Raw genomic sequence first — 21,667 nt, 5'->3', positions numbered from 1 at the left:
TTTTTAATTTCTAGCAAGAGTAAAAAAATATAACAATAGAGGGATAAGAAATGTAAATATTTGAATAATGGAGGTAAAATGGATTCTTATTTTAGAGCTTATTAGAACATAAAATACTTATTTCTATTACCCATAAATAGGCATTTGACAAGGAGGGAAAAAAATCTTGGCTAGAGATGAGTTTTACTACATCGTGTTGAAGCCCTACATCAGCTTGTTATTTTTAAGAAGCTTGATAACAACTTGGCTTAAAAGTTTGGGGATAGAAATCTGCACCAATATCTTGTTTTGTGGCCTTAGGTAAGCCCCTGAGAGCAGCCTTCTAGAGACAATGTTTTAACTCTCAAAAATGCATAGGAAGTATATTTTAAATACATAGGAAATAAGAGATCTGGAAGGATGCCTATCAAACCTATAATATTTGGGATAAAGGAGATAAGATTATGAGAAAGAAAGCTTTGTTTTCTCTGTATATTTCAAAGTGTTCAACTGGAGTCTGGGAAATTCATCCTATGGCAAGTTATAGGATTAGCTAATTAGGGCCAGGTGGTGCTCATCAAATCAGTTCCCCATAACCAAACTGACTTCCCATTTCAGGAAAAGAGTAACCTATAAAGGTAGAATAGAGCAAAACTTTTAAGGTATAATAAGTAGATTTTCCATTTTCGTCACACATTCTCTTCTCATTCCTTCAGTGCCCATTCGTCTTCTCTGTACTGTGTTAGTGCTGGTAGTATGAAAATAAGCAAGATGTGGTCTCCACTCTCAAGGAGCTCAGTGATTATCAAGAAGAGCCTACAGATGCCCTTTGTACATTGTGCTGCACATCAAGTATTTGTTGAATCAATGAATGAGAAGGGAGCTAGAGGCAATGCATACTCAAATAATTGCAGCTTAGCGCAGTATTTGTACTAGATATGTGTATAAAATCCTGGAGGAAGAAGTAACAAACTACTCTGGGAAGTTGGGAAATATTCATAGAACAAATATTCATGGAAGAAACCCTTGAGTTTATTATATATGGCATGTCTATGTTTTTCTCTTTCTTTGTTGTAAGTTCACATGAGCGTGTCATAATTAAAGTCAAGGGCCCTGAGGTAGACAGAATGGACTCCTGGGACCAGTTGGCATGGATCCTTAAGTGTTGTAATAAGTTTTATATGGTAAAAACTTGGGGATGATGACAAAGCTCTGGGAAGAATTATGTGATAATAGATTAGAAGGTGATAATATAGAGAAAGGATCAATAACCTAGGTGTGAAATGTTTAACTTCTGACTATTGACTCAGACAATGGTAATGGGAAGAAAGTGAATAAAGTGGATGGGGGGGGTGGGGGAGGGGAAGGAAGCAAATCCAAATTGGCAGGACTTTATTCATTCACTCAACAAAAAAATTATGAAATACTTTCTAATTTATATGAACTATAACAAAACTTTGCATACATAACTTCACCTCACAAGAATCTGTAGAATAAGTATTAACCCTGCTTTACAGATGATCAATATGAGGCTTCAACAGACTAATAATAAAATATAATATTTGCCCAATATCACATAGCCAATAAATGGTAAATGAGAGTCAAGTTCAAATCTATCCAGTTTTAAAGCCCACGAACTTTCTCCTACAATATATTAAAATAATAATAATAGTAAAGGATTATTATTATTATTACAACTCCTAAAAGGCAAGGACTGTCATATATTTCTATGTATTTCCCCATAGCACTTAGCAAAGTACTCAGCACAAAATAATTTTAAACCATTAAATGAATGAATGAATAAGCAGCTTTGCCTGCTATGTGCTAGACATTGGGATGTAAAAATGACAGCATAGATGGGGTCTCTGCTCTTATGTAGCATATTATCTATTGAAAAAGTTAGACATTAAACATTACACAAATAAGTGCTTAATTACAGCTGACGTAAATGCTAACACCTAAAGGTGCAGAATGTCATGAGAGTGAGAAATACTTCCAAAGTTATGTACTTAGAGGCCAAGGAGAGGATGTTGCTATTTGAGTGGAAATGAAATTCAGATGAGAAAAAGTTTAAGAATTTAATGGAGAGAGTATTTACATTTTTAGCATTAGCTAGTAGTCCTGGTGTTTTAGGGAGTTATTCTGCATATTTTTGAAAAGCTATTTTTTTTCATGATATAGCTATAAGTTTAAATGACTTCCTAGAGAGATAAGTATAAGCACTTAGACAATCTCTTCTAAGAACAAATTCCAAAATGTGGAAATAAATGTTCAGAAAAGACTTATCACTGTGTTATTTAAATAGTCATCTTAATAGAAACATTAAATGGCTAGTAATAATGAATAAGTAAACTATGTCACATCCACTAAAAATTATAATTATGAAGAGTAATGTAGCAATGTGGAAAATGCTTTCATTATAGTGTTATATAAAAAAGATTAAAGACATTGTATGCTTATAAATATGTTGAAAATATACGTAAGAAGAACTAAAAGAAATATGTTTAAAAAAACTACCGTAACTGGTGGAAATAATATGAGAGACTTCTTTTTCATTTTTTATTCTGTAAATATTCTGTAGTGTGATTTTATTATTTTTGTAAGTCAAAATACTTTTTGAAAAAGAAAAAAGAACAGGCATAAAAATGTGTTTGACTTCTGCAGATAGATCATAGTTTCTCTGATTTTATGCCTTAAATCAATGCTTAACTTACTATATAGCACACTGGGGGCTAATTTAGTCAATAAAGAGACTTCAAAAAAATGAATCACAAACCATTATTGTTCAGCACACACAGGAAGGTACTAATAATAACTACAAAGGCAAAGGGAGAGCATCTGCAACCTAGAAACTAAAATTAGTAATAATGTTGAAGGGAGTTCTACCAAATTATGTTTTCCAGAAGACAGCCACAGGCTCTTCTCATGTAAGGAAGACTGATCACCTCCATTAGCCCTGAAACAAAAGCAAAGACTTCTGGATGAGGGCATTTAATTATAATGTTTATCTAATCACTCTGTAGCCATTTATATAAATAAGATGGCATAGAGCACATGCTTTGTTTTGGGCAGAGTAAGTAGAGGATGTGTTTGGTGAAGAGTATATTTTAAGCCAAACAATCTAATACCACCAGTCAAAATTATTGGCATTTTATAAGCGGTGTTTTTAAAAATGTAAAAAAGTGCAGATACCGTCATTCTCTTGCCTTTGGATTGTTGAACATCCCAGTATATGAGCTGGTCGTAGTGACAATTGTACAACAATAACAGTGATGATACCTCATACCTAGTTAAGATTTGCTTATGCTGGACCCTCTTCTAGCTGCTTTTACCTAAATTAACTCATTTTACCTTCATAATACCCCCATGTGGTTGCTATCCTTATCCCCACTTTAAGAAGACAACATAGAGGTTAAGTAACTTGTCTGACGTCACTCAACTAAATGCGTGGAATTGAATGAAACAGGAATTCTGGCTGGAGAATCCAAAGTCCAGTGTCCTAGGCACCCGTCCATTTATGCACCTGAAGAATTTTTTTTCATTAATACTTTCATCTATGGCCAGAGTTACTAAAAATTATTTGGGATGAAATTAACAACAGAGCTTATTCCAAACTCATATTTCATCTCTTCACATTTGCTGTCTCTAGTTTTCTTTTCTTTCTTTTTCTTTTCTTTTGGGAGTTTTGAATTAGAATTATTTGGACTAAGTTCATTAGTACAGGTGAGTAACAGGAAAGTGAGATTTTTCTCATTTTATCTTGATTTATGTATCCGAAATATCTGCTTTTGAAATTTAAGAGCATAAAATCTTAGTTTCCAGAGCCTTCTTTGAACTCTTAAGGGTTCATACAGATAGCTTTTTTAGACTTCCTATACCAGCGTGCAGCCTCTGAGAACGGACTGCTGAGATTTCAAACATGAGAGGTGCAGGCACGGGAAAGAACAATGGAATGGAGTAATACATCATGCCACTGTCCTCACTAACACAGTCTACTCACTTTGGAAAACAGAGACCATAACCCTGAGGGAATGGTGCACAGGGCAAGCATACTGAATGGAGGTGTGATACCAGCCGAGTGGCCAGGTTTCGATGAGGCCATGAGAAATAGGAATCCTTATATAAAGTTGGACCAAAGGAAGTGATGATAGTGTAGCTGCCATGATATGAAGGCAGAGCTGCAGGGTGTTTGGGGGGAATATCTTAAAGAAGCAGTGTCTTCAAAGGGGAAACTGAGAAGATCATACAGTGTGGTATAGATTACTTCATTTATTCTGCAGCCATCTCACTTTCTTGGCTGTGCTGATGGAAATGGCACAAAGTTAATAGCTGGAGGAAGCATACTGTAGCTAAAAGAGCAGAGGTCAGTCAAGCGGACCTGGATTCCAATCTGATCAGTATGGCCTTGAATAAGTTACCACTCCATTTCCTCCATCTACAAAATGTAGAAATCAAACTATTAAAGTAGGAAACAAAGTGTCTCCTGCCATGCAAGTGTAGCTATATGCATACCATATCTACATGCATCATAATATACGATAGCTGGAGAAAGCATATCCGTCTATGTATACACACACATTTATACATAGATGTATCCATTCACCTGTTGTAGTGCTACCTTTCTCCCTTGTTACGTTACTTCTGCAAGAAACTTGCCGTGTATTCTTTATTTTCCAGTTTGGTTTCCTTTTATCATATATAAATTTACTTTCACCAAATTTTCAGAGTATTCAGATCATTTCCTATTAAACTATATGGTGTTGGACCCTTTTTTCTCTTGAGGTAAATTAGCAGAATGACCAACATGGAGAATTCTAATTGTTAGCTACCTAAAAAGTAGAACGTTTGCTACAAATTCAGACAATATAATACTAATTTACTTTAACAAGAAAGAGACTATTGCTGCTAATGAATATTAAGAATTTTCTTTTCAGCAGCATTACTATGCCATAGTCATCTCTGTTATTATTTGAATTTATGACAAGGCTTGGTAAGGATTTGAGGCAATTCTTCTGCATGTTCAGATGAAACCTGAATCATAGCTTATATATTACCTAGGCAAATATAATTAACCTCTGTAGCAGATTAAATACTTTTTTTAAAAAAATGATTCTAAAAAGAAGACTTTAGGGCACATATGTCTGTTTCTAAATCCAGGTACATGTTCACATGGCCCTAAGTTAGGGATCCCTGATCAGTGGTTTGGATACCACCTATCAGGGAGACCTTGAAGTTTTACCTGGCAGATCTCTGAGTAGCTCTCCAGGCCATTGACTTCCTTACTCCCACATGCTTAGTTAGCTGGGAATCCCATAGGAGATTGGGGAACGGGGCAGGGAAAAGGCAGGTAGTATTTTTGTTCCTCCCTCAGTGCCTTCCCTTTACTTTGTTCTCAGAACCATTTCCAGAGAGCCAAACAATTTCAGGAATATGAAATATATCTCTTTCCTCACAAGTTTGGAGCCCCTAGACCTAACCATTTAAAAAGTTTATTTTTTTACATTTTTTTCAAGTTCTAAAAATTTATGCAGAGAAAAAAGACTTCCAGATACCTGTCCTTTTTACAAAATTTCTTACCATACTTCTATAATAAGAGTTTTTAGAAAAATGAAGTTGTTGGTACCTATTTGTTTTCTAAGTATAACTGTGGGGATAGTTATAATTATGTTAATTTATGGATTAATGCTATACCTTGTCATCCCCTAACCTACCTGGTCTTTCTTGAAATAGTAAAATATATATCCTTGGGGCCAATATCCATGGTTCCAGAATATCCTTAGCCATCTGGCTCTGGTACAGAATAAATTTCGACTGGAAATAAGACAATGGTAAGTAAAAGAAGCTCCCTTTGCCCACCACGCCTTTCAATGGACTGGCTCCATTTTTTTTTAATGTTTATTTTTGAATGAGAGAGAGAGACAGAGAGTGAGTGGGGGAGGGGCAGAAAGAGAGAGGGAGACACAGAATCCACAGCAGGCTCCAAGTTCTAAGCTGTCAGCACAGAGCCTGACACAGGGCTCAAATTCATGAACTGTGAGATCATGACCTGAGCCAAAGTCAGAGACTTAACCAACTGAGCCATCCAGGTGCCCTAGGGCTAGCTCCATTTGTAGAAGAAGTACAGACCAGAAATCCTGTGCCCTATTAGATCCTTTCCTTGGTAGCAGCCTGCAGAACTTTAGTTTCTCATTTTTATTTTTTAAATGTTTATGTATTTATTTTGAGAGAGAGAGAGAGAGAGAGAGAGAGAGAGAGAGAGAGAGAGAGAGAGAGAATGAGAGAGAATCCCAAACAGGCTGTTAGCCCAGAGCCCTACCTGGGGCTCAGTTTCACAAACCGAACCATGAGATCATGACCAGAGCCAAAATGAAGAGTTGGATGCTTAATCAACTAAGCCACCAAGGCACCACTAATTTCTCACTTTTAAATAATGGCAAAGGTACCTGTCCTTCTAGTCATAGGAGTGATTTGTAGGTTTAATATTATATCAACATAGAAAACTTATATAATGATAACTACTTTGTATTGAGTACTAAATTCTAGGAATAGTGCTGGCAGCTTTACATATATTATGGTACATCTTTCAAGCCTCAACACAACCCTGCACAATTTTTATAACTAGATTTGATGTGTGATGAGTTCATAGAAACCCAAAGAGGTTGTGTGATTTTCTGAGGTCAAATATGTTGAAAGGGATGAGTCAAGATCCAATTCAGTATTTCCAAATGGAGGCTTTAATTTTCTTTCTATTCAGAACTAAGGCAACAACATTATTTACTGTTCTTAAGAATGATAGGTGGCATTAAGAAAAGGAGAAGAAAAAATACTAACTAATCTGTGCCTTCAGCAAAGCTGGAAAATCACCCTTATAAAATCAACGCTTATATTTTAGAACAGACCACCTGGAAACCCCTGGGCTGTTGATGGACCTGAAGTTGCTTCCATATCTTGGCTATTGTAAATCATGCTGCAGTAAACACAGGGGTGCATACATCTTTTCAGTTTAGTGTTTTTGTTCTCTCTGGGTAAATACCTACTAGTGGAATTACTGGATTGAGTTATTTCTATTTTTAAATTTTTAATTGAAGTATAATTAACATACAGTATTATATTAGTTTTAGGTATACAATATGATTCAGCAGTTCTATACATTTCTCAGTGCTCGTCCTGATAAGTGTATTCTTCATCCCCATTTATCTATTTCACCCATCCCCCACCCACCTCCCACTTTGGCAACCACCAGTTTGTTCTCTTTATTCAAGAGTCTGTTTTGTTGTTGTTGTTCTCTTTTGTTTGTTTGTTTTGTTTCTTAATTCCTAACATGAGTGAAATCATATGGCATTTGTCTTTGTCTGACTTAGCACTATATCCTTGTTATTGTAAATAATATCCTTGTCCATCCTTGTTATTGTAAATGGCAAGATCTCATTCTTTTTTATGACTGAATATCCCATTGTGTGTATGTTCCACATCTTTATCCGTTCATCTATTGATGGGCATTTAGGTTGTTTCTATATATTGTTCACACTGGAGCCAAGTAGTATGTAATAATTTCATTTCCTTCTCTATGGCTCTAGTATCATGACTCCTAGGCCATTAATACAATGTTCTGAATACATACTTCCAGAATGATGGCATAAGGATCTCTGAACACCCTCTCTGTGGTGAAATAACCATACCTGTGAACAACATTTTGAAAAGCAATAATGGGGGTGCCAGGGTGTCTCAGTCAGTTGAGGTCTGACTTTTGATTTTGGCTTAGGTCATGATCCCAGGATTATAGGATCAAGCCCCACGTTGGGCTCCATGCTGAGCCCTCTCTGTCCCTCTGCTCCTCTCCCCCCTTGTGTGCCCTCTCTGTCTCTCTAAAATAAAATTAAAAAAATAATGGAAAGTCTGTGGAAATTGTCTTAAGAGCATACAGCAAATAAAGAAACATTTATTTATTTTTAAATATTTATTCATTTTTTAAAAATTTTTTCTTTATTATTGAGAGACAGAGAGACATAGAGCATGAGCAGGCGAGGGGCAGAGAGAGAGGGAGACACAGAATCTGAAGTAAGCTCCAGGCTCTGAGCTGTCAGCACAGAGCCTGATGTGGGGCTCGAACTCACAAACTGAGTTCATGAGCTCAGCTGAAGTCAGTGGCTTAACCAACTGAGCCACCCAGGAGCCCCCTATTCATTTTTAGAGAGACAAAGACAGAGTGCGAGTCGGGGAGGGACAGAGAGAGAGTGAGACACAGAGTCTGAAGCAGGCTCTAGGCTCTGAACTGTCAGCACAGAGCCTGACATGGGGCTTGAAACCACAAACCACGAGATCACAATCTGGACCGAAGTCAGACACTTAACCACCTGAGATACACAGGCACCCCAATAAAGAAACATTAATTAAAGAAAATCTATTAAATCTTGGTAAGAACATCAAGTCTTCAGCACTGAGACACAACCTGCTTTCTCCTTACTCTGATCCTGGCTCAGTATGACAGAGGCTTCACTCTAGGCAAGTTTAGCCAAGAACACAGGGTTCCTTCTCCTCCTAGCTCCCAGAGGAGGACAGTGGTATCTTCTCCAGAAGAATACGTTGCCAGAATTTATTATTCCACCCCCACTTCTGCATGTGTTATGGAAGCTAAATGCTAAGTCTGTGCATCTAGAAGTTTAGGACTCCTTTCATTCACCCAGACCCCACCCAAAGGGTGGAGGTTCTACCTCAGACATAGACTCTTGACTGCTGCCCCTGCCTAGCTCCCTGTTCCTAAAGCAAAGGAACCAGTCATTAAAAAGCATACCGTTGTCCTTGCATCCAGCTCTGGAGTCAAATCTCAGAGATTTTACCCAAGGGGAGCCCCAAAATTCTCTCCAAAGAGATTGGTTTTCTTTGAATCGGAGCCTAAACATGCTCTCAAAAATAATAGAAGTTTTGGTGGAAAGCAGTTAAGACGTGGTAGGTAGCTGTATGAAAGATACAGACTGAACAATAGGCTAGCTAGTGTACCAGAGAGAACCAGGGGATGAGACAGTTAAGAACAGCCCTTCCAGGATCAGAAAAACTTCAAACAATGACCTCAACGGCAGAGGAGCTACAATTTAATAGGATCAGATCACCAGAGCAATTTATGCCAAGGTTATTGTCAAAAACAATACAGCAATTAGCCAGCAATTAGTGGAGTCCAATAGCTGGATGTATGTGGCAAGCCCTACCACAACCACAAAAACAATAAATATACAGTATAGTGAAGAATCAAAACCAGCAATGTTCTTAACATCGTGGTCAAATGAATTCTCCTTTTTAACATTTCATGAGCTGCTCAAAATCATTCCATGTTTTAGTTTCTTCCTCTTTGGAATATGCTTTTCTTGTAAAACCTTGTATCTTTCTTGGAATTGCTGACTGCCTTCTTTTTCTCCTGCCTTCTGTGCTTCAATGTCTTCAATCTTTTCCAAGAATTCAGTAATTCTATCCTATTGGCTCTTTATTAAAATTTTAAGTATACAGTACAGCAGATGTTACATAGCAGATCTCTAAACATTTTCATATTGCTTGACTAAAACTCTGTATCCATTGAACAATTCCCCATTTTCCCCTCCTCCACCCCTAAAAACCACTATTCTACTTTGTTCCTATAAGTTTCACTACTTTAGGTACCTCAAATAACTGGAATCATGAGGTATTTGTTCTACTCTGACTGGCTAATAAGCCACTTAGCACATTTTTTTCAGTGTTTATCCATGTTGTAGCATATGACAGGATTTCCTTCTTTTTTCAATGGCTGAATAATATTCCATTATGTGTGTATACCACATTTTATGTATCTATTCATCTGTAGATGGACATTTAGATTATTTCTACCTCTATTATGAACAATGCTGCAATGAATATGGGAATGCAAATATATCTTCATTATCCTGATCCTGGCCTCAACTCTTTTGTATAAATACTCAGAAATGGGGTTGCTGGATTATATGGTAGTTCTATTTTTAATTTTTTGAGGAACCTACATACTATTTTCTGTAGTGGCTGCACAATTTACATTCCTGACAGCAGTGCACAAGGGTTCCAATTTCCCCACCAACACCTGTTCTTCCCTCTTGTTTTGTTGATTTTGTTTATCATGGTCATCCTAACAGGTGTGAGGTGATACTTCATTGTAGTTTTGATTTGCATTTCCCTGATGATTAGTGATGTTGAATATTTTTTTTTTATGTAGCTGTTGGCCATTTGTAGGTTTTCTTTGAAGAAATGTCTATTCAAGTCTTTTGCCCATTTTTAATCAGGTTATTTTATTGCAATTGAGTTATAGGAACTCTTTATATATTTTGGATATTAACACCTCATCAAATACAGTTTGTAAACATTTTCTCCCATTCCATAGTTTGTTCTTTCTGTTGTTTCCTTTGCTATGTAGAAGCTTTTTAGGTTGATATAGTCCACTGAATATTTTTGGTTTTGTTGCCTGTGATTTTGGTGTTACATTCAAGAAATCATTGCTAATGCCAAAGTCATAAAGCTTTCCCCCTGTTTTCTTCTAGAAATTTTATAGTCTCAGGTCTTATTTTTAAGTCTTTCTCTATTTTGAATTGGTTTTTATATACAGTGTATGATAAAGGTCCAGTTTCATTCTTTTGTATGTGGATATCCAGTTTTCCCAGCACCATTTTTTGAAGAGACTATCCTTTCCCCATTTGTAGTTTGTCCATCCTTACTGAAGATCTTTTGCCTGCATAAATGAGGATTTATTTCTAGGGTCTCTATTCAGTTCTGTTGGTCTATATATCTGTCTTCATGCCAGTATCATACTGTTTGATTATTCTAGCTTTGTAATGTGTTTTGAAATGAGGAAGTGTAAGACTTCCAACTTTATTCTTTTTTTCTCAAGATTGTTTTACCTGTTCAGGGTCCTTTGTGGTTCCATTTGAATTTTAGGATTATATTTTTATATTTCTTCAAAAAATGCCATTAGTATTTTGATAGGGATTTTATTGAATTTGTAGATCACTGAGTAGGTAATATGGACATCTGAACAACATTAAGTCTTCTGATCTATGAATACATGGATAGATTTTTATGATTAGATAGACATGATTTCATTCATGTCTTTAATTTCTTTCAGCAGTATTTTGTAGTTTTAAGTGCAGATCTTTCATGCTTTTAGTTACATATTTTCCTAAGTATTTTATTCTTTTTGAAGCTGTTGTAAATACAATTGTTTTCTTCATTTTCTTTATGGATTGTTAGTTTATAGAAACTCAACTGAATTTTTTATGTTGACTTTTTATCCTGCAATATTGCTTAATTCATTTATTACTTCTTTGATGAGTGTTTTTATCATGAAAGGATGTTGAGTTTGTCAAGTGCCTTTTATGCATTTAATAAGATGATCATATGATTTTTATATTTTATTCTATTAATGTGGTATATCATACTGATGAATGTCTCTATGTTGAACCACCCTTGCAATCCAAGGATAAATTTCACTTGCTCATGATGTATGATCCTTTTAATGTACTGTTGAATTTGGTTTGCTGGTATTTTATTGGGGATTTTTGCTTAAATATACATCAGAGATATGGCCTTACAGTTTTCTTATCTTATAGAATGTTTTCCTGGCATTGGTATCAGGGTAATGCTGACCTCATAAAACGAACTTAGAAGTGCTCCTTCTTTGCCAGCTTTGTGAAAGAGTTTGAAAAGGATTAACATCACTTCTTCTCTAAATGTTTGGTAGAATTCACCAGTGAAGCCATCTGGTCATGGGCTTTTCTTTGTTGGGAGATTTTTTATTACTGAATCAGTCTCCTTACGAGTTATAGGTCTGTTCAAAATTTCTATTTCTCCATGATTCTGTTTTGGTAGATTGCCTGCTTCTAGGAATTTGTCCATTTCTTCTAGGTTATCCAATTTGTTGACATATAATTGCTCATAGTAATCTCTTAATAGCTTTTAATTTCAGAGCCATCAGTTGTAATGCCTTCTCCTTCATTTCCAGGCTTGAGTCTTCTCTATTTTTTGCCTTAGTCTAGCTAAAAATTTGTCACTTTCATTGATCTTTTCATAACACAAACTCTGTTTCATTGATCTTTTCTATTGTTTTTCTAATCCCTTTCATTTATTTCTGCTCTGATTGTTATTATTTCCTTTCCTCTGCTAACTTTAGGCTTAGTCTGTTCTTCTTTTTCTAGTTCCTTGTGATTTAAAGTTAGGTTGTTTGAGATTTGTCCTCATTTTTAATGTAGGCATTTACTGCTATAAACTTCCTTCTCAATACTGCTTTTGCTGTATACCATAAGTTTCATTATATTGTATTTTCATTTTCATTTGTATCAAGATATTTCCTAACTTTTCTTTTGATATCTTCTTTGATTCATTCATTGTTCAAGAGTGTGTTGTTTCATTTCCATGTGATTTTTCTGGTTTTCTTTCTCTTACTGTTTTCTGGTTTTATTACATTGTGGTTGGAAAATATATTTAGTATGATTTCAGTCTTTTTAAATTTGTTATGCGTAGCTTTGTGACATAACATGTGATCTGTTCTGGAGCATATTTTGTATGTACTTGAGAAAACTGTATTCTGCTGCTGTTGGCTGAAATATTCTATATACGCTGTTAGGTTCATTTGGTCTATAGTGTTGTTTAAGTCTTCTGTTTCCTTATTTCTCTTCTGTCAGGATGCTATGCATTGTTTAAAGTGAGGTGTTGAGAACTTAAGAAAAAAACAAATGAGCAAAGGGGAAATGAGAGAGAGAGAGAGAGAGACCAAGAAGCAGATTCTTAACTATAGAGAACACACTGATGGTTACCAGAGGGGAGGTGGATGGGAGGATGGGTAAAATAGGTGATTTTTTAGTCTTTTGTTCTTTAACTTTTAGATCAGGATTAAAAGTGATTTGGGGGGCACATGGGTGGCTCAGTCAGTTGGGTGTTGGACTTAGGCTCAGGTCATGATCTCATGGCTCGTGGGTTCAAGACTTGTGTTAGGCTCCTCACTTAATGTGGAGCCTGCTTGGGATTCTCTCTCCTTCTCCCTCTCCTTGCACCCCTCCTCCTCTCTCTCTCTCACTGTCTCTCTCGAAATAAATAAAGTTTAAAAAGCGATTTTTGACACACCTCCATTATAGTAATCTTTTGTGTCTGTATACTTTCATATACTTTTGTGTTGCTTTTCAGGGTCTGTTTGCTTCACACTGAAGAATTTCCTTCAGCATTTTTGCAAAGTAGGTCTAGTGGTGATGAACTCCCTCAGCTTTCCCCCACCCCACTCTCCTGCCCCCAGTTCTGGAACGTTTTTATTTCTCCTTCATTTCTGAAGAACAGTTTTGCCAGACATAGCATTCTTGGTTGATAGATTCCCTTTCAGCACTTTGACTATATCATCCTACTCCCTTCTACAAAGTTCTTGCTGAAAAATCCACTGAAAGTCTTATAGAGGTTCTCTTACACGTGAATTGCTTTTCTCTTGCTGCTTTCTGAATTCTATCTCTTTGACTTTTGACAGTTTAATTATAATGTGTCTCAGTGTGGATTTCTTTGAATTCACTGTGATTGAAGTTCTATGGGCTTCTTAAATCTGGATGTCAGTTTCCCTTCAGATTTGGAAAGCTTTCTTTAAGTAAGCTTTTTGTTCCTTATTCTCTTTCTTTTTCTTCTGGGACTTCCATAATGTATATATTGGTCTGCTTAATAGTATTTCATATAATTCTTAGGCTTTCTTCATTTTGTTTTTCATTCTGTTTTTTTCTGACTAGAAAATTTCAAATGGCTTATCTTTGAGTTCACTGAGTCTTCTGCTGGATTGAGCTTAATGTTGAATTGCTCTAGATAATTTTTCAGTCTAGTCATCATATTTTTTAGCTCCAAAATTTCTGTTTGGTTCTTTTTAGTATTTTCTATCTCTTTGCAGATATTCTCATTTTGTTTGTGCATTGTTTTCTTGAGTTCATGGAGAGTCCTTATCATGGTTATTTTAATTCTATGACAGGTAATTCATATTCCTTTATTTCTTTAAGATGAGTTTTTACAGATTCATTTTTTCTTTTCTTTAGGCCTATTTCATGTGTCTCATTACTTTGTGATGGGATTGGCACATTTGAAATAACAGCCATATCTCCTACTCCTTATGGACTGGCTTTGTACAGCAGAAGACCTTACTAATCAGCTTGACTAAAGATTCTGGGAAACTCTAACCTTTTTTTGTTGGGGGGAGGGAAATATAACTTTTCTGGAGAAGGGAAGTATTAGTGTATAGTTGTAGAGGGAGGATATCTGGAATCAAGTGTATGGTCAGACTCTCAATTATTTTCAACATCTTCAGCTTTACCTCTTACTGTACTTCTTTGCTTAGTATGAGCCCTTCTCTTAGTCCAGACTTTCTTTGGGATTCTCCTGAGCAAGACTTTATTGCAGTTGGAAACCAAGATTTAGAGTGTGTGAGTGGTCTTCCCATGGCCATGCAGCCAGCAAAGAATAGAGCTTTATGTACAGCCAGCCTGTGCCTGGGACTTAGTAACCTATAGTTTTAAATAAATTGCATTAATGTATGTCTACTACTGCATCTCAGGCTCCTTTGTTTCCCTTTTGCTATATCTCTCCCTCTGCTACCATGGGGGTCACTGCAGTTGCCCATAGTAGCCAATGCTTCTATATCCCAGTCCCTTAAAGCCTTTGTCACCAATTTTCTCGCTGGAACACTTTACCCTCTTAGAGGTCCAACCCCAAGTGAGCCCAGCCGAGGAATCTTCTAATCTTCCTTAGTGAGAGCAGGAAGCATGGTTTTTGTGTGTCAAGTAGAGTCTCTTGCAATAATAAATAGACACCCGATATTCTTTGAAGAATAAGTGAACGAATAAGTGTCTGAAGTAGAAGACATAAGAGAGACTATTGTCTAATTAGGCAGAGGGATTTACCAAGTAGAATATAAGATATTTTCTACAGAAATAATGTTAGTAATGGTAGTCAGGTTCTACAGTTTGATTAATACCACTAATACAGCAGTCCAAATAACTTTTAAGTTATGCAATATATATATATGGGTTAATCTGGGAGTCCAACCACCATTTTTGTAAAATGCTTCTGTAAGAAACTGTTTTCTGAAGGACAAATAGTCAGCTTATGAATGAATTTTTGGAAACATACAATTTGTAAATTGAAACTAACATCTGAGACCATTAATCTGTTGGTAATTTTTGCTTGTGTCTTCTTCTGATTTATTTATAAAGTTATAAAGAATCGTGGAGTCAAAAACTGTTTTCTATTACATAATAACGGTACTATGCCCAAATCTTGCATTTTCCCTCTTCTCTTATCCCCACCTGGCATTCATTATCTTACCTTCTATATAGTAGGTATTAAAAAAAGCTTTCGTGGGGCGCCTGGGTGGCTCAGTTGGTTGAGCGTCCGACTTCAGCTCAGGTCACGATCTCGCGGTTCGTGAGTTTGAGCCCCGCGTCAGGCTCTGGGCTGATGGCTCAGAGCCTGGAGCCTGCTTCTGATTCTGTGTCTCCCTCTCTCTCTGCCCCTCCCCCATTCATGCTCTGTCTCTCTCTGTCTCAAAAATAAATAAACATTAAAAAAAAATTAAAAAAAAAAAAGCTTTCATGTACTGATAGATTTTTTGATACCTAGAGTACTTGCTTCAGCCTAATTAGTAAAACTATAAATGACTTTTAGCCGAAGTCGGACGCTTAACCGACCAAGCCACCCAGGCGCCCCTATAAATGACTTTTAGAATATAAATTAACTACAACTTTAATTGATATGGTTATATAATATTAATAAAAATAGTAATTTATAATAATAGATTTGGATATTTATCATTTTTACCACATGACTTACAATTTAGGGGCAAATTGTCATGGTAAAGGCTAGGAGGCCTCCTGGTTTCAAAAGCCCCCAAAAGCCTTGTGTTCTAACCAATACATTTAGGGATTTCCTGTCACTGGGACAGAGAGGAAATGACCTCTCTCATTTGAGGAAGTACTATAGAGTAGTCTAATGTCTAGATAACAATATATCTATCATGCTTTCTGTCTTGGAGTTTAGGATGACCTAACTACTTTTCTCTCAGATAGAGGAAAGTTATAACTGGAGAAGAAGAACCCATCACACATTTGTTTCAAGTACAGTGACAAAAGGTACTTAGTTCACAAAAGACACTTATTTTGCCTTTTCAGGTGTAACTGTGTAGAACCGCATAATCCTAGCAATGATACATTGAAGGAATGGAGGGAGTCCAATATTTCTGCTTCTGACATAATTTGGGAGAACCTAACTGTGTCGGTAAGTTAAACACTGAAAAATAAATCATATATTGGATCTTACTACTGTAAGGGCTTTTGTTGACATTTTGAATGAATTATTGCCACTAAGGTAAATTATTTTGAATGCATAACTATTATACAAGTAATAGTTTTGTGTTAATTTTAATTTCGTTTTTAGGTTTTCATTAGCAAACTGGGGTTTTCTTTCATTATTAAGTTTTACTAATAGTTAGTAGGCCTGAGTTACTCTAAGAGCAATCATAATTTGGCCAGATTAACTGAAGGCACATTAAATAAGAGTGGTGTTGACCTAAATGAAACCATATGGCAGAAGTAAGTCGGCCTTCTGTGTAAAGAGCCCAGAATGCTTTTATTTCACTCTGTAATCCTGCTCCAGCTGTTCAGAATATGCTGAGGGGGAGGGGATGTTTGTTAATATTTTAGTATAAATATTGAAGTCTTAGGAAGAACAAAATCACTATTAACAAAATTCTGACGCCTTCCTCAGGAAGGGCTTTCTTACTTACATTTTCTTCTTATCTCTCACTCAAGGAAAGGAATGGCAATGATTTTTTCCCTATCAGGGTTAAATCCTGTACTTAAAAGAAAGGAAAATTTTGTCTTTCCTCTGTTTTGTGATTCTGCCCCTCCCCCACCCCATAGCTGCATTTCTCATTTATTCCTAATCTCTTATAATGTCTGTGCACCTCTTTTTCCATCTGTATTTGCATTCTTCTGTTCAATCTAATCATAACTGGAGAAATTGAGTGTTCTGCTTTTACTAAATGTTAAATAGAATCTGAATTATTCTAGTTACAAACATTACAATCCATAGCTCCTGCCACTTTACTAACCTGTATAAGCTCAAATTCCATAACCATCATTATAATACTATATGAATACTAATTCATTGAATGAAACACCTATTTTAGCAAGTGAGCCCGTTAGTGGAACATAGAAATCTTTTTTTTTTTAAGTTCATTTATTTATTTTGAGAAAGAGAGAGAGAGTGTGTGTGTGCATGCATGCATACATGAGCAGGGGAAGGGCAGAGAGAGAGGAAGAGAGAGAATTCCAAGCAGGTTCTGTGCCGTGAGTGCCTGACTGGGAGCGGGGGTTGGGGGTGGGGGGTGGTGCTCAATCTCACAAACCATGAGATCATGACCTAAGCTGAAAGAAAGAGTCAGATGCTTAACTGACTGAGCCACCCAGGTGCTCCTAGAAATCATTTTTTTGTTTTTCAAATATTGTAAAACTCTAAGTATGATACCTATAGGAACATTTGACCTATTGCCTAGTTCTGCAAATTTCCCCCATGAAATGTTTTCTTTCAGAATGAAAATCAAATTGCTTACTCAGTTTAAAATTCTATCTTGACCTATATTTTATGACCTATATTTATTTTATGACCTATATTTTTTCTTATACTAGTTATTTTCTCTAGAATAAACTTTCACTTATTCTTGTTTTTTTCTGTTACAATAACATTTAATTCTGTTCCATCTACTTGTCCCTAGAAAAATAACATTACCAAACTGTTTCCTTTTGGAGAGCCATTTAAATGGACCAATAAAAGAAATGTTGAACAAGAAAGAATGCTACAGTTACTTAGAATTTAGACATGGGATTGTGGTTGATCTAGTCAGCAGTGTATCTTCCATTTATATTCCCTTTGGTAGACTATAAAGATATTACATCTAAACGTCCCTTATGTACTCATCTTGGTGTCCTCTTCAGTACAGACACCCAGTAATTTAATCTCTAGATTATTTAACATGATAATTTACTCTATGTGTAATATATATTCTCTTAATAATTTAATGTTAAATAATAATATTCATTCTATGTAATGGAAAATCCTTAATAACTTTCTAAGAGACTCATAGCACAATTGATCTGGCTGGCAATGAGTTAATTTTAGATATTAAAAGTTTTAGGGTCAAGCAGAGTACAGTAAAGAAATATTTTGCAATCAAAGCAAATCTTGCACTTTTTTTTTTTTTTTTTCTGTACTAGGTGTTAACATTCTGGCAGAAATTTTCATATTATTTTTCATTAGTTAAAAGCAGTTTTTGCAATGGGTAATTGCTAATCTTGACCAGAAATAGCCTTTATCACCAAAGGGAATGCTATACAATGAATCTTGTAATTTTTAAGTCAATGAAAACCATTAAATTTTTTTGTCTTGATTATAATTGCTGGGTGTTTTTTCAGTGTAATCCCCAGCATCACCAAAAGCATTTTATTAATAAAACACTGTGCTAATGGCTATCATAACTGGTTTTATAAAAATAGTGATATAACATTTACTTTATACGTTATTCATTTGAAAAGTTTTTATTGAATTGTTACATATCTCATGAATTGTAATTTATGCCTTGCTAACTCTGCAAGGGTGAAGAATTTTAGCTTTCTTTGATTCTCCCAAACTGCTATATGCATAGTAAGTATTCAATAAACATTCAATGATTGTTTTTTAAATTTTTTTTACAGTTATTTATTTTTGATAGAGATAGAGCACAAGTGGGGGAGGGGCAGAGAGAGAAGGAGACACAGAATCCAAAGCAGGCTCCAGACTCCGAGCTGTCAGCACAGAGCCCGAGGCAGGGCTCGCACTCACAAACCCTGAGATCATGACCTGAGCCGAAGTCGGACGCTTAACTGGCTGAGCCACCCAGGCGCCCCTCAATGATTGTTTTGAAAAGTAGTTCCATGTCACAAATTTACTACTTAATGCAAGTGTTTTATTTTGGTTCATTTTGTTTTTCAGCTTTATTGAGGTATGTTTGACAAATAAAAATTGTATCTATTTGAAATGTACAACATGATGTGTTCATATACGTATACATTGTGAAAGGATGACCACAATTAAGCTGGTTAACATACTTGTCTCCTGACATAGTTACCTTTTTTCTTTTCTTTCCTTTCCTTTCCTTTCCTTTTCTTTTTTTTTCTTTTCCTTTCCTTTTTCTTTTTTTTTTCTTTTCCTTTCTTTTCCTTTTTATTTCCCTTTGGTGAGAATTATTAAGGTCTACTCTCCTAGCAATTTTGAACTATATGATACAGTATTATTAATCATATTCACCATGTTATATATTAGATTTTCAGAATTTATTCATCCCACACAACTGAAGCTTTAGACCCTCTGACCAATATTTCCCTATTTTCCTTTCTTCATCCCCCATAGTCCTTGGTAATCACCACTCTACTCTTTGCTTCTATGAGGTTGACTTTTTAGATTCCATATATAAGCGAAGTCATAAAGTATTTGTCATTCCATGTCTGGCTTATTTCACTTAGCATAGTCTCCTTCAGGTTCATCCATGTTGTTTGCAAATGACAGGATTTCCTTCTTTTTTAAGGGTGAATGATATTCCACTGTATATTTATACCACATTTTCTCCATCCATTTATCCATCAACAGACATATAGGTTATTTTCATATCTTGGCTATCATGTATAATGTTTAACTCAGGTCTTTTATGGCAAGTTAGGATACGTAGGTTTCATATATATATATATATATATATATATATATATATATGTATATGATAATATACATATATATTAACAGTATTTCAAAATCAGTCATTCCTAGGCAAGGTTTAAAATATTCACGAGCAATAAGCCATACAGAGAAAGACAGATACCATATGGTTTCACTCTTATGTGGATCCTGAGAAACTTAACAGAAACCCATGGCGGGGGGGGGGAAAGGAAAAAAAAAAAAAGAGGTTAGAGTGGGAGAGAGCCAAAGCATAAGAGACTATTAAAAACTGAGAACAAACTGAGGGTTGATGGGGGGTGGGAGGGAGGGGAGGGTGGGTGATGGGTATTGAGGAGGGCACCTTTTGGGATGAGCACTGGGTGTTGTATGGAAACCAATTTGACAATAAATTTCATATATTAAAAAAAAATATTCACGAGCAATTGACTAAAAATTGGCTAAGAATTGTCTCAGTGCTAGAATTACATATTTCGCTTGTATGTATATAAGGAGGAAGATGATAATGTCAACTTAAATTTCTTATTAATAAAATAAGTGGTTCATGTGTGTGTGTGTTTGTGTTTGGGGTATAGTTAGTATAAACCAGAAAATTAATGTAGAAATTTGTAGGTCACGATTTTTATTTTTAAATAGCATACTACCCTCTACAAAGGAAGAAAAAAACCCCACCCTTTTCAAATTTGCTTTGAATTAAAGTAACAAGGCAAGCTATTGGCAATTTATTATAGATTATATGAGCACTGAATGCTCCTTTAAATGGCATCTATGTTCTTAAGAGTTGAGAAGAAGACCCAGCCAAGTCCAAGGAATATTTAGAAGACTTTTATATTGGCACAAAAGACTGAAGATGGGCACAAATCTATAGATGATGTGTTTGCAACTCATCTCCTAGCTCCTGTTTGTATTTAGCCATTCTGTGTAATCATGACTTTGCTTAATAATTTTGCTCTACCAGCATCTCTGGAGAGGAGCAAGAGAAGAGACTAAAAATGCAATGATTCACTTTTGGTACTTTGTATATTTTTTAAGAGTTTTGACAGAAGGAAAATTAAAACCATAAGTAAGGCTGGGAGGGTGTGGTTTCTTTGGTCTTTTAATTATCCAAATTATTGTGCTCTGTATTAGCTTAATATGGATAATTAGAATTTCAACTTTGGCTAGCAAGGAAGATATTTGCAGCTAAATTAGAAAAGGGAACACAATTTTTTAAAAAATAATTATAAGGTAAGCTAACAATATTTCTCAAGAATTCTAGCCTTAGGGGTAGCTGTCCCAAATAGATTTTATTGGCTGTTGGTTTGTTTTTGGATAATGTGATTATCTGTGACCTATTCCAAAATCTTTTAAAGGTATTCATTTTCTGCTATACAAGGAATCCAGACTCTGGACTGGGCAGAGTCTGCTGCTGATCAGTCCTCAGTCCATATTTTTCTCTAAGATCTTTCTGTACCCTGGTGCAATTCAATTTCTGTGTAGGTCCAGAATATCTCAAGTACTAATAAGGTCACTGGATCACGTAAAGCACTATTTTCTCTGTGTTGGAAAAAAAAATACTTCAGTAATAGGATCTTTAATATAAGAGAAATCAAAATGAGTTTAAAATAATTTTTTATTTCAATTCAAATTATTAATGTTCAAAATGCTGTTTTTCTTGGAGAAAAGAAATTTTTTTGACTTTGCTGCCACCTCCTGGCTAAGGTAGTAATTAGAATGATCCTTCAGGGGCTTATAAAAATACATACCAGGAAAAAAAACAATATTAGATCAAGGACAAGTCATAATAAATATGAACTTTGCCTTACTCACATAGTAACTCTTTCTCTTTTGTTCTGTAACCTAATTTTGAGCTCCATCTTTGACTCCCAATTTTATTTTAAGTAGCAATATATCATAGTTTTCTTGTTGCCTTTCTCGTTTTTCTTGG

The 21,667-nt window shown here is 35.5% G+C and overlaps 1 protein-coding gene across 7 annotated transcripts in view; it reads left to right on the top strand.

The window, feature by feature from the left end:
• The window catches only part of SLC4A10 (solute carrier family 4 member 10), a 294,893-nt gene that overhangs the window by 231,057 nt on the left and 42,169 nt on the right, over positions 1-21,667 (top strand). For all 7 annotated transcript variants that reach the window (XM_019457640.2, XM_019457673.2, XM_019457667.2 and 4 more), the window contains one exon: positions 16,149-16,254. In XM_019457640.2, the coding sequence (XP_019313185.1) occupies positions 16,149-16,254 (106 nt within the window). The remainder of the gene's footprint in view (positions 1-16,148; positions 16,255-21,667) is intronic.

Source organism: Panthera pardus, unplaced genomic scaffold (assembly GCF_024362965.1).
Source record: "Panthera pardus isolate Hobbes unplaced genomic scaffold, ASM2436296v1 HiC_scaffold_10, whole genome shotgun sequence".
Classification (NCBI taxonomy): domain Eukaryota; kingdom Metazoa; phylum Chordata; class Mammalia; order Carnivora; family Felidae; genus Panthera; species Panthera pardus.
The sequence above is the reverse complement of the archived record's forward strand: the minus strand, read 5'-3'. Positions and strand labels throughout refer to the sequence as shown.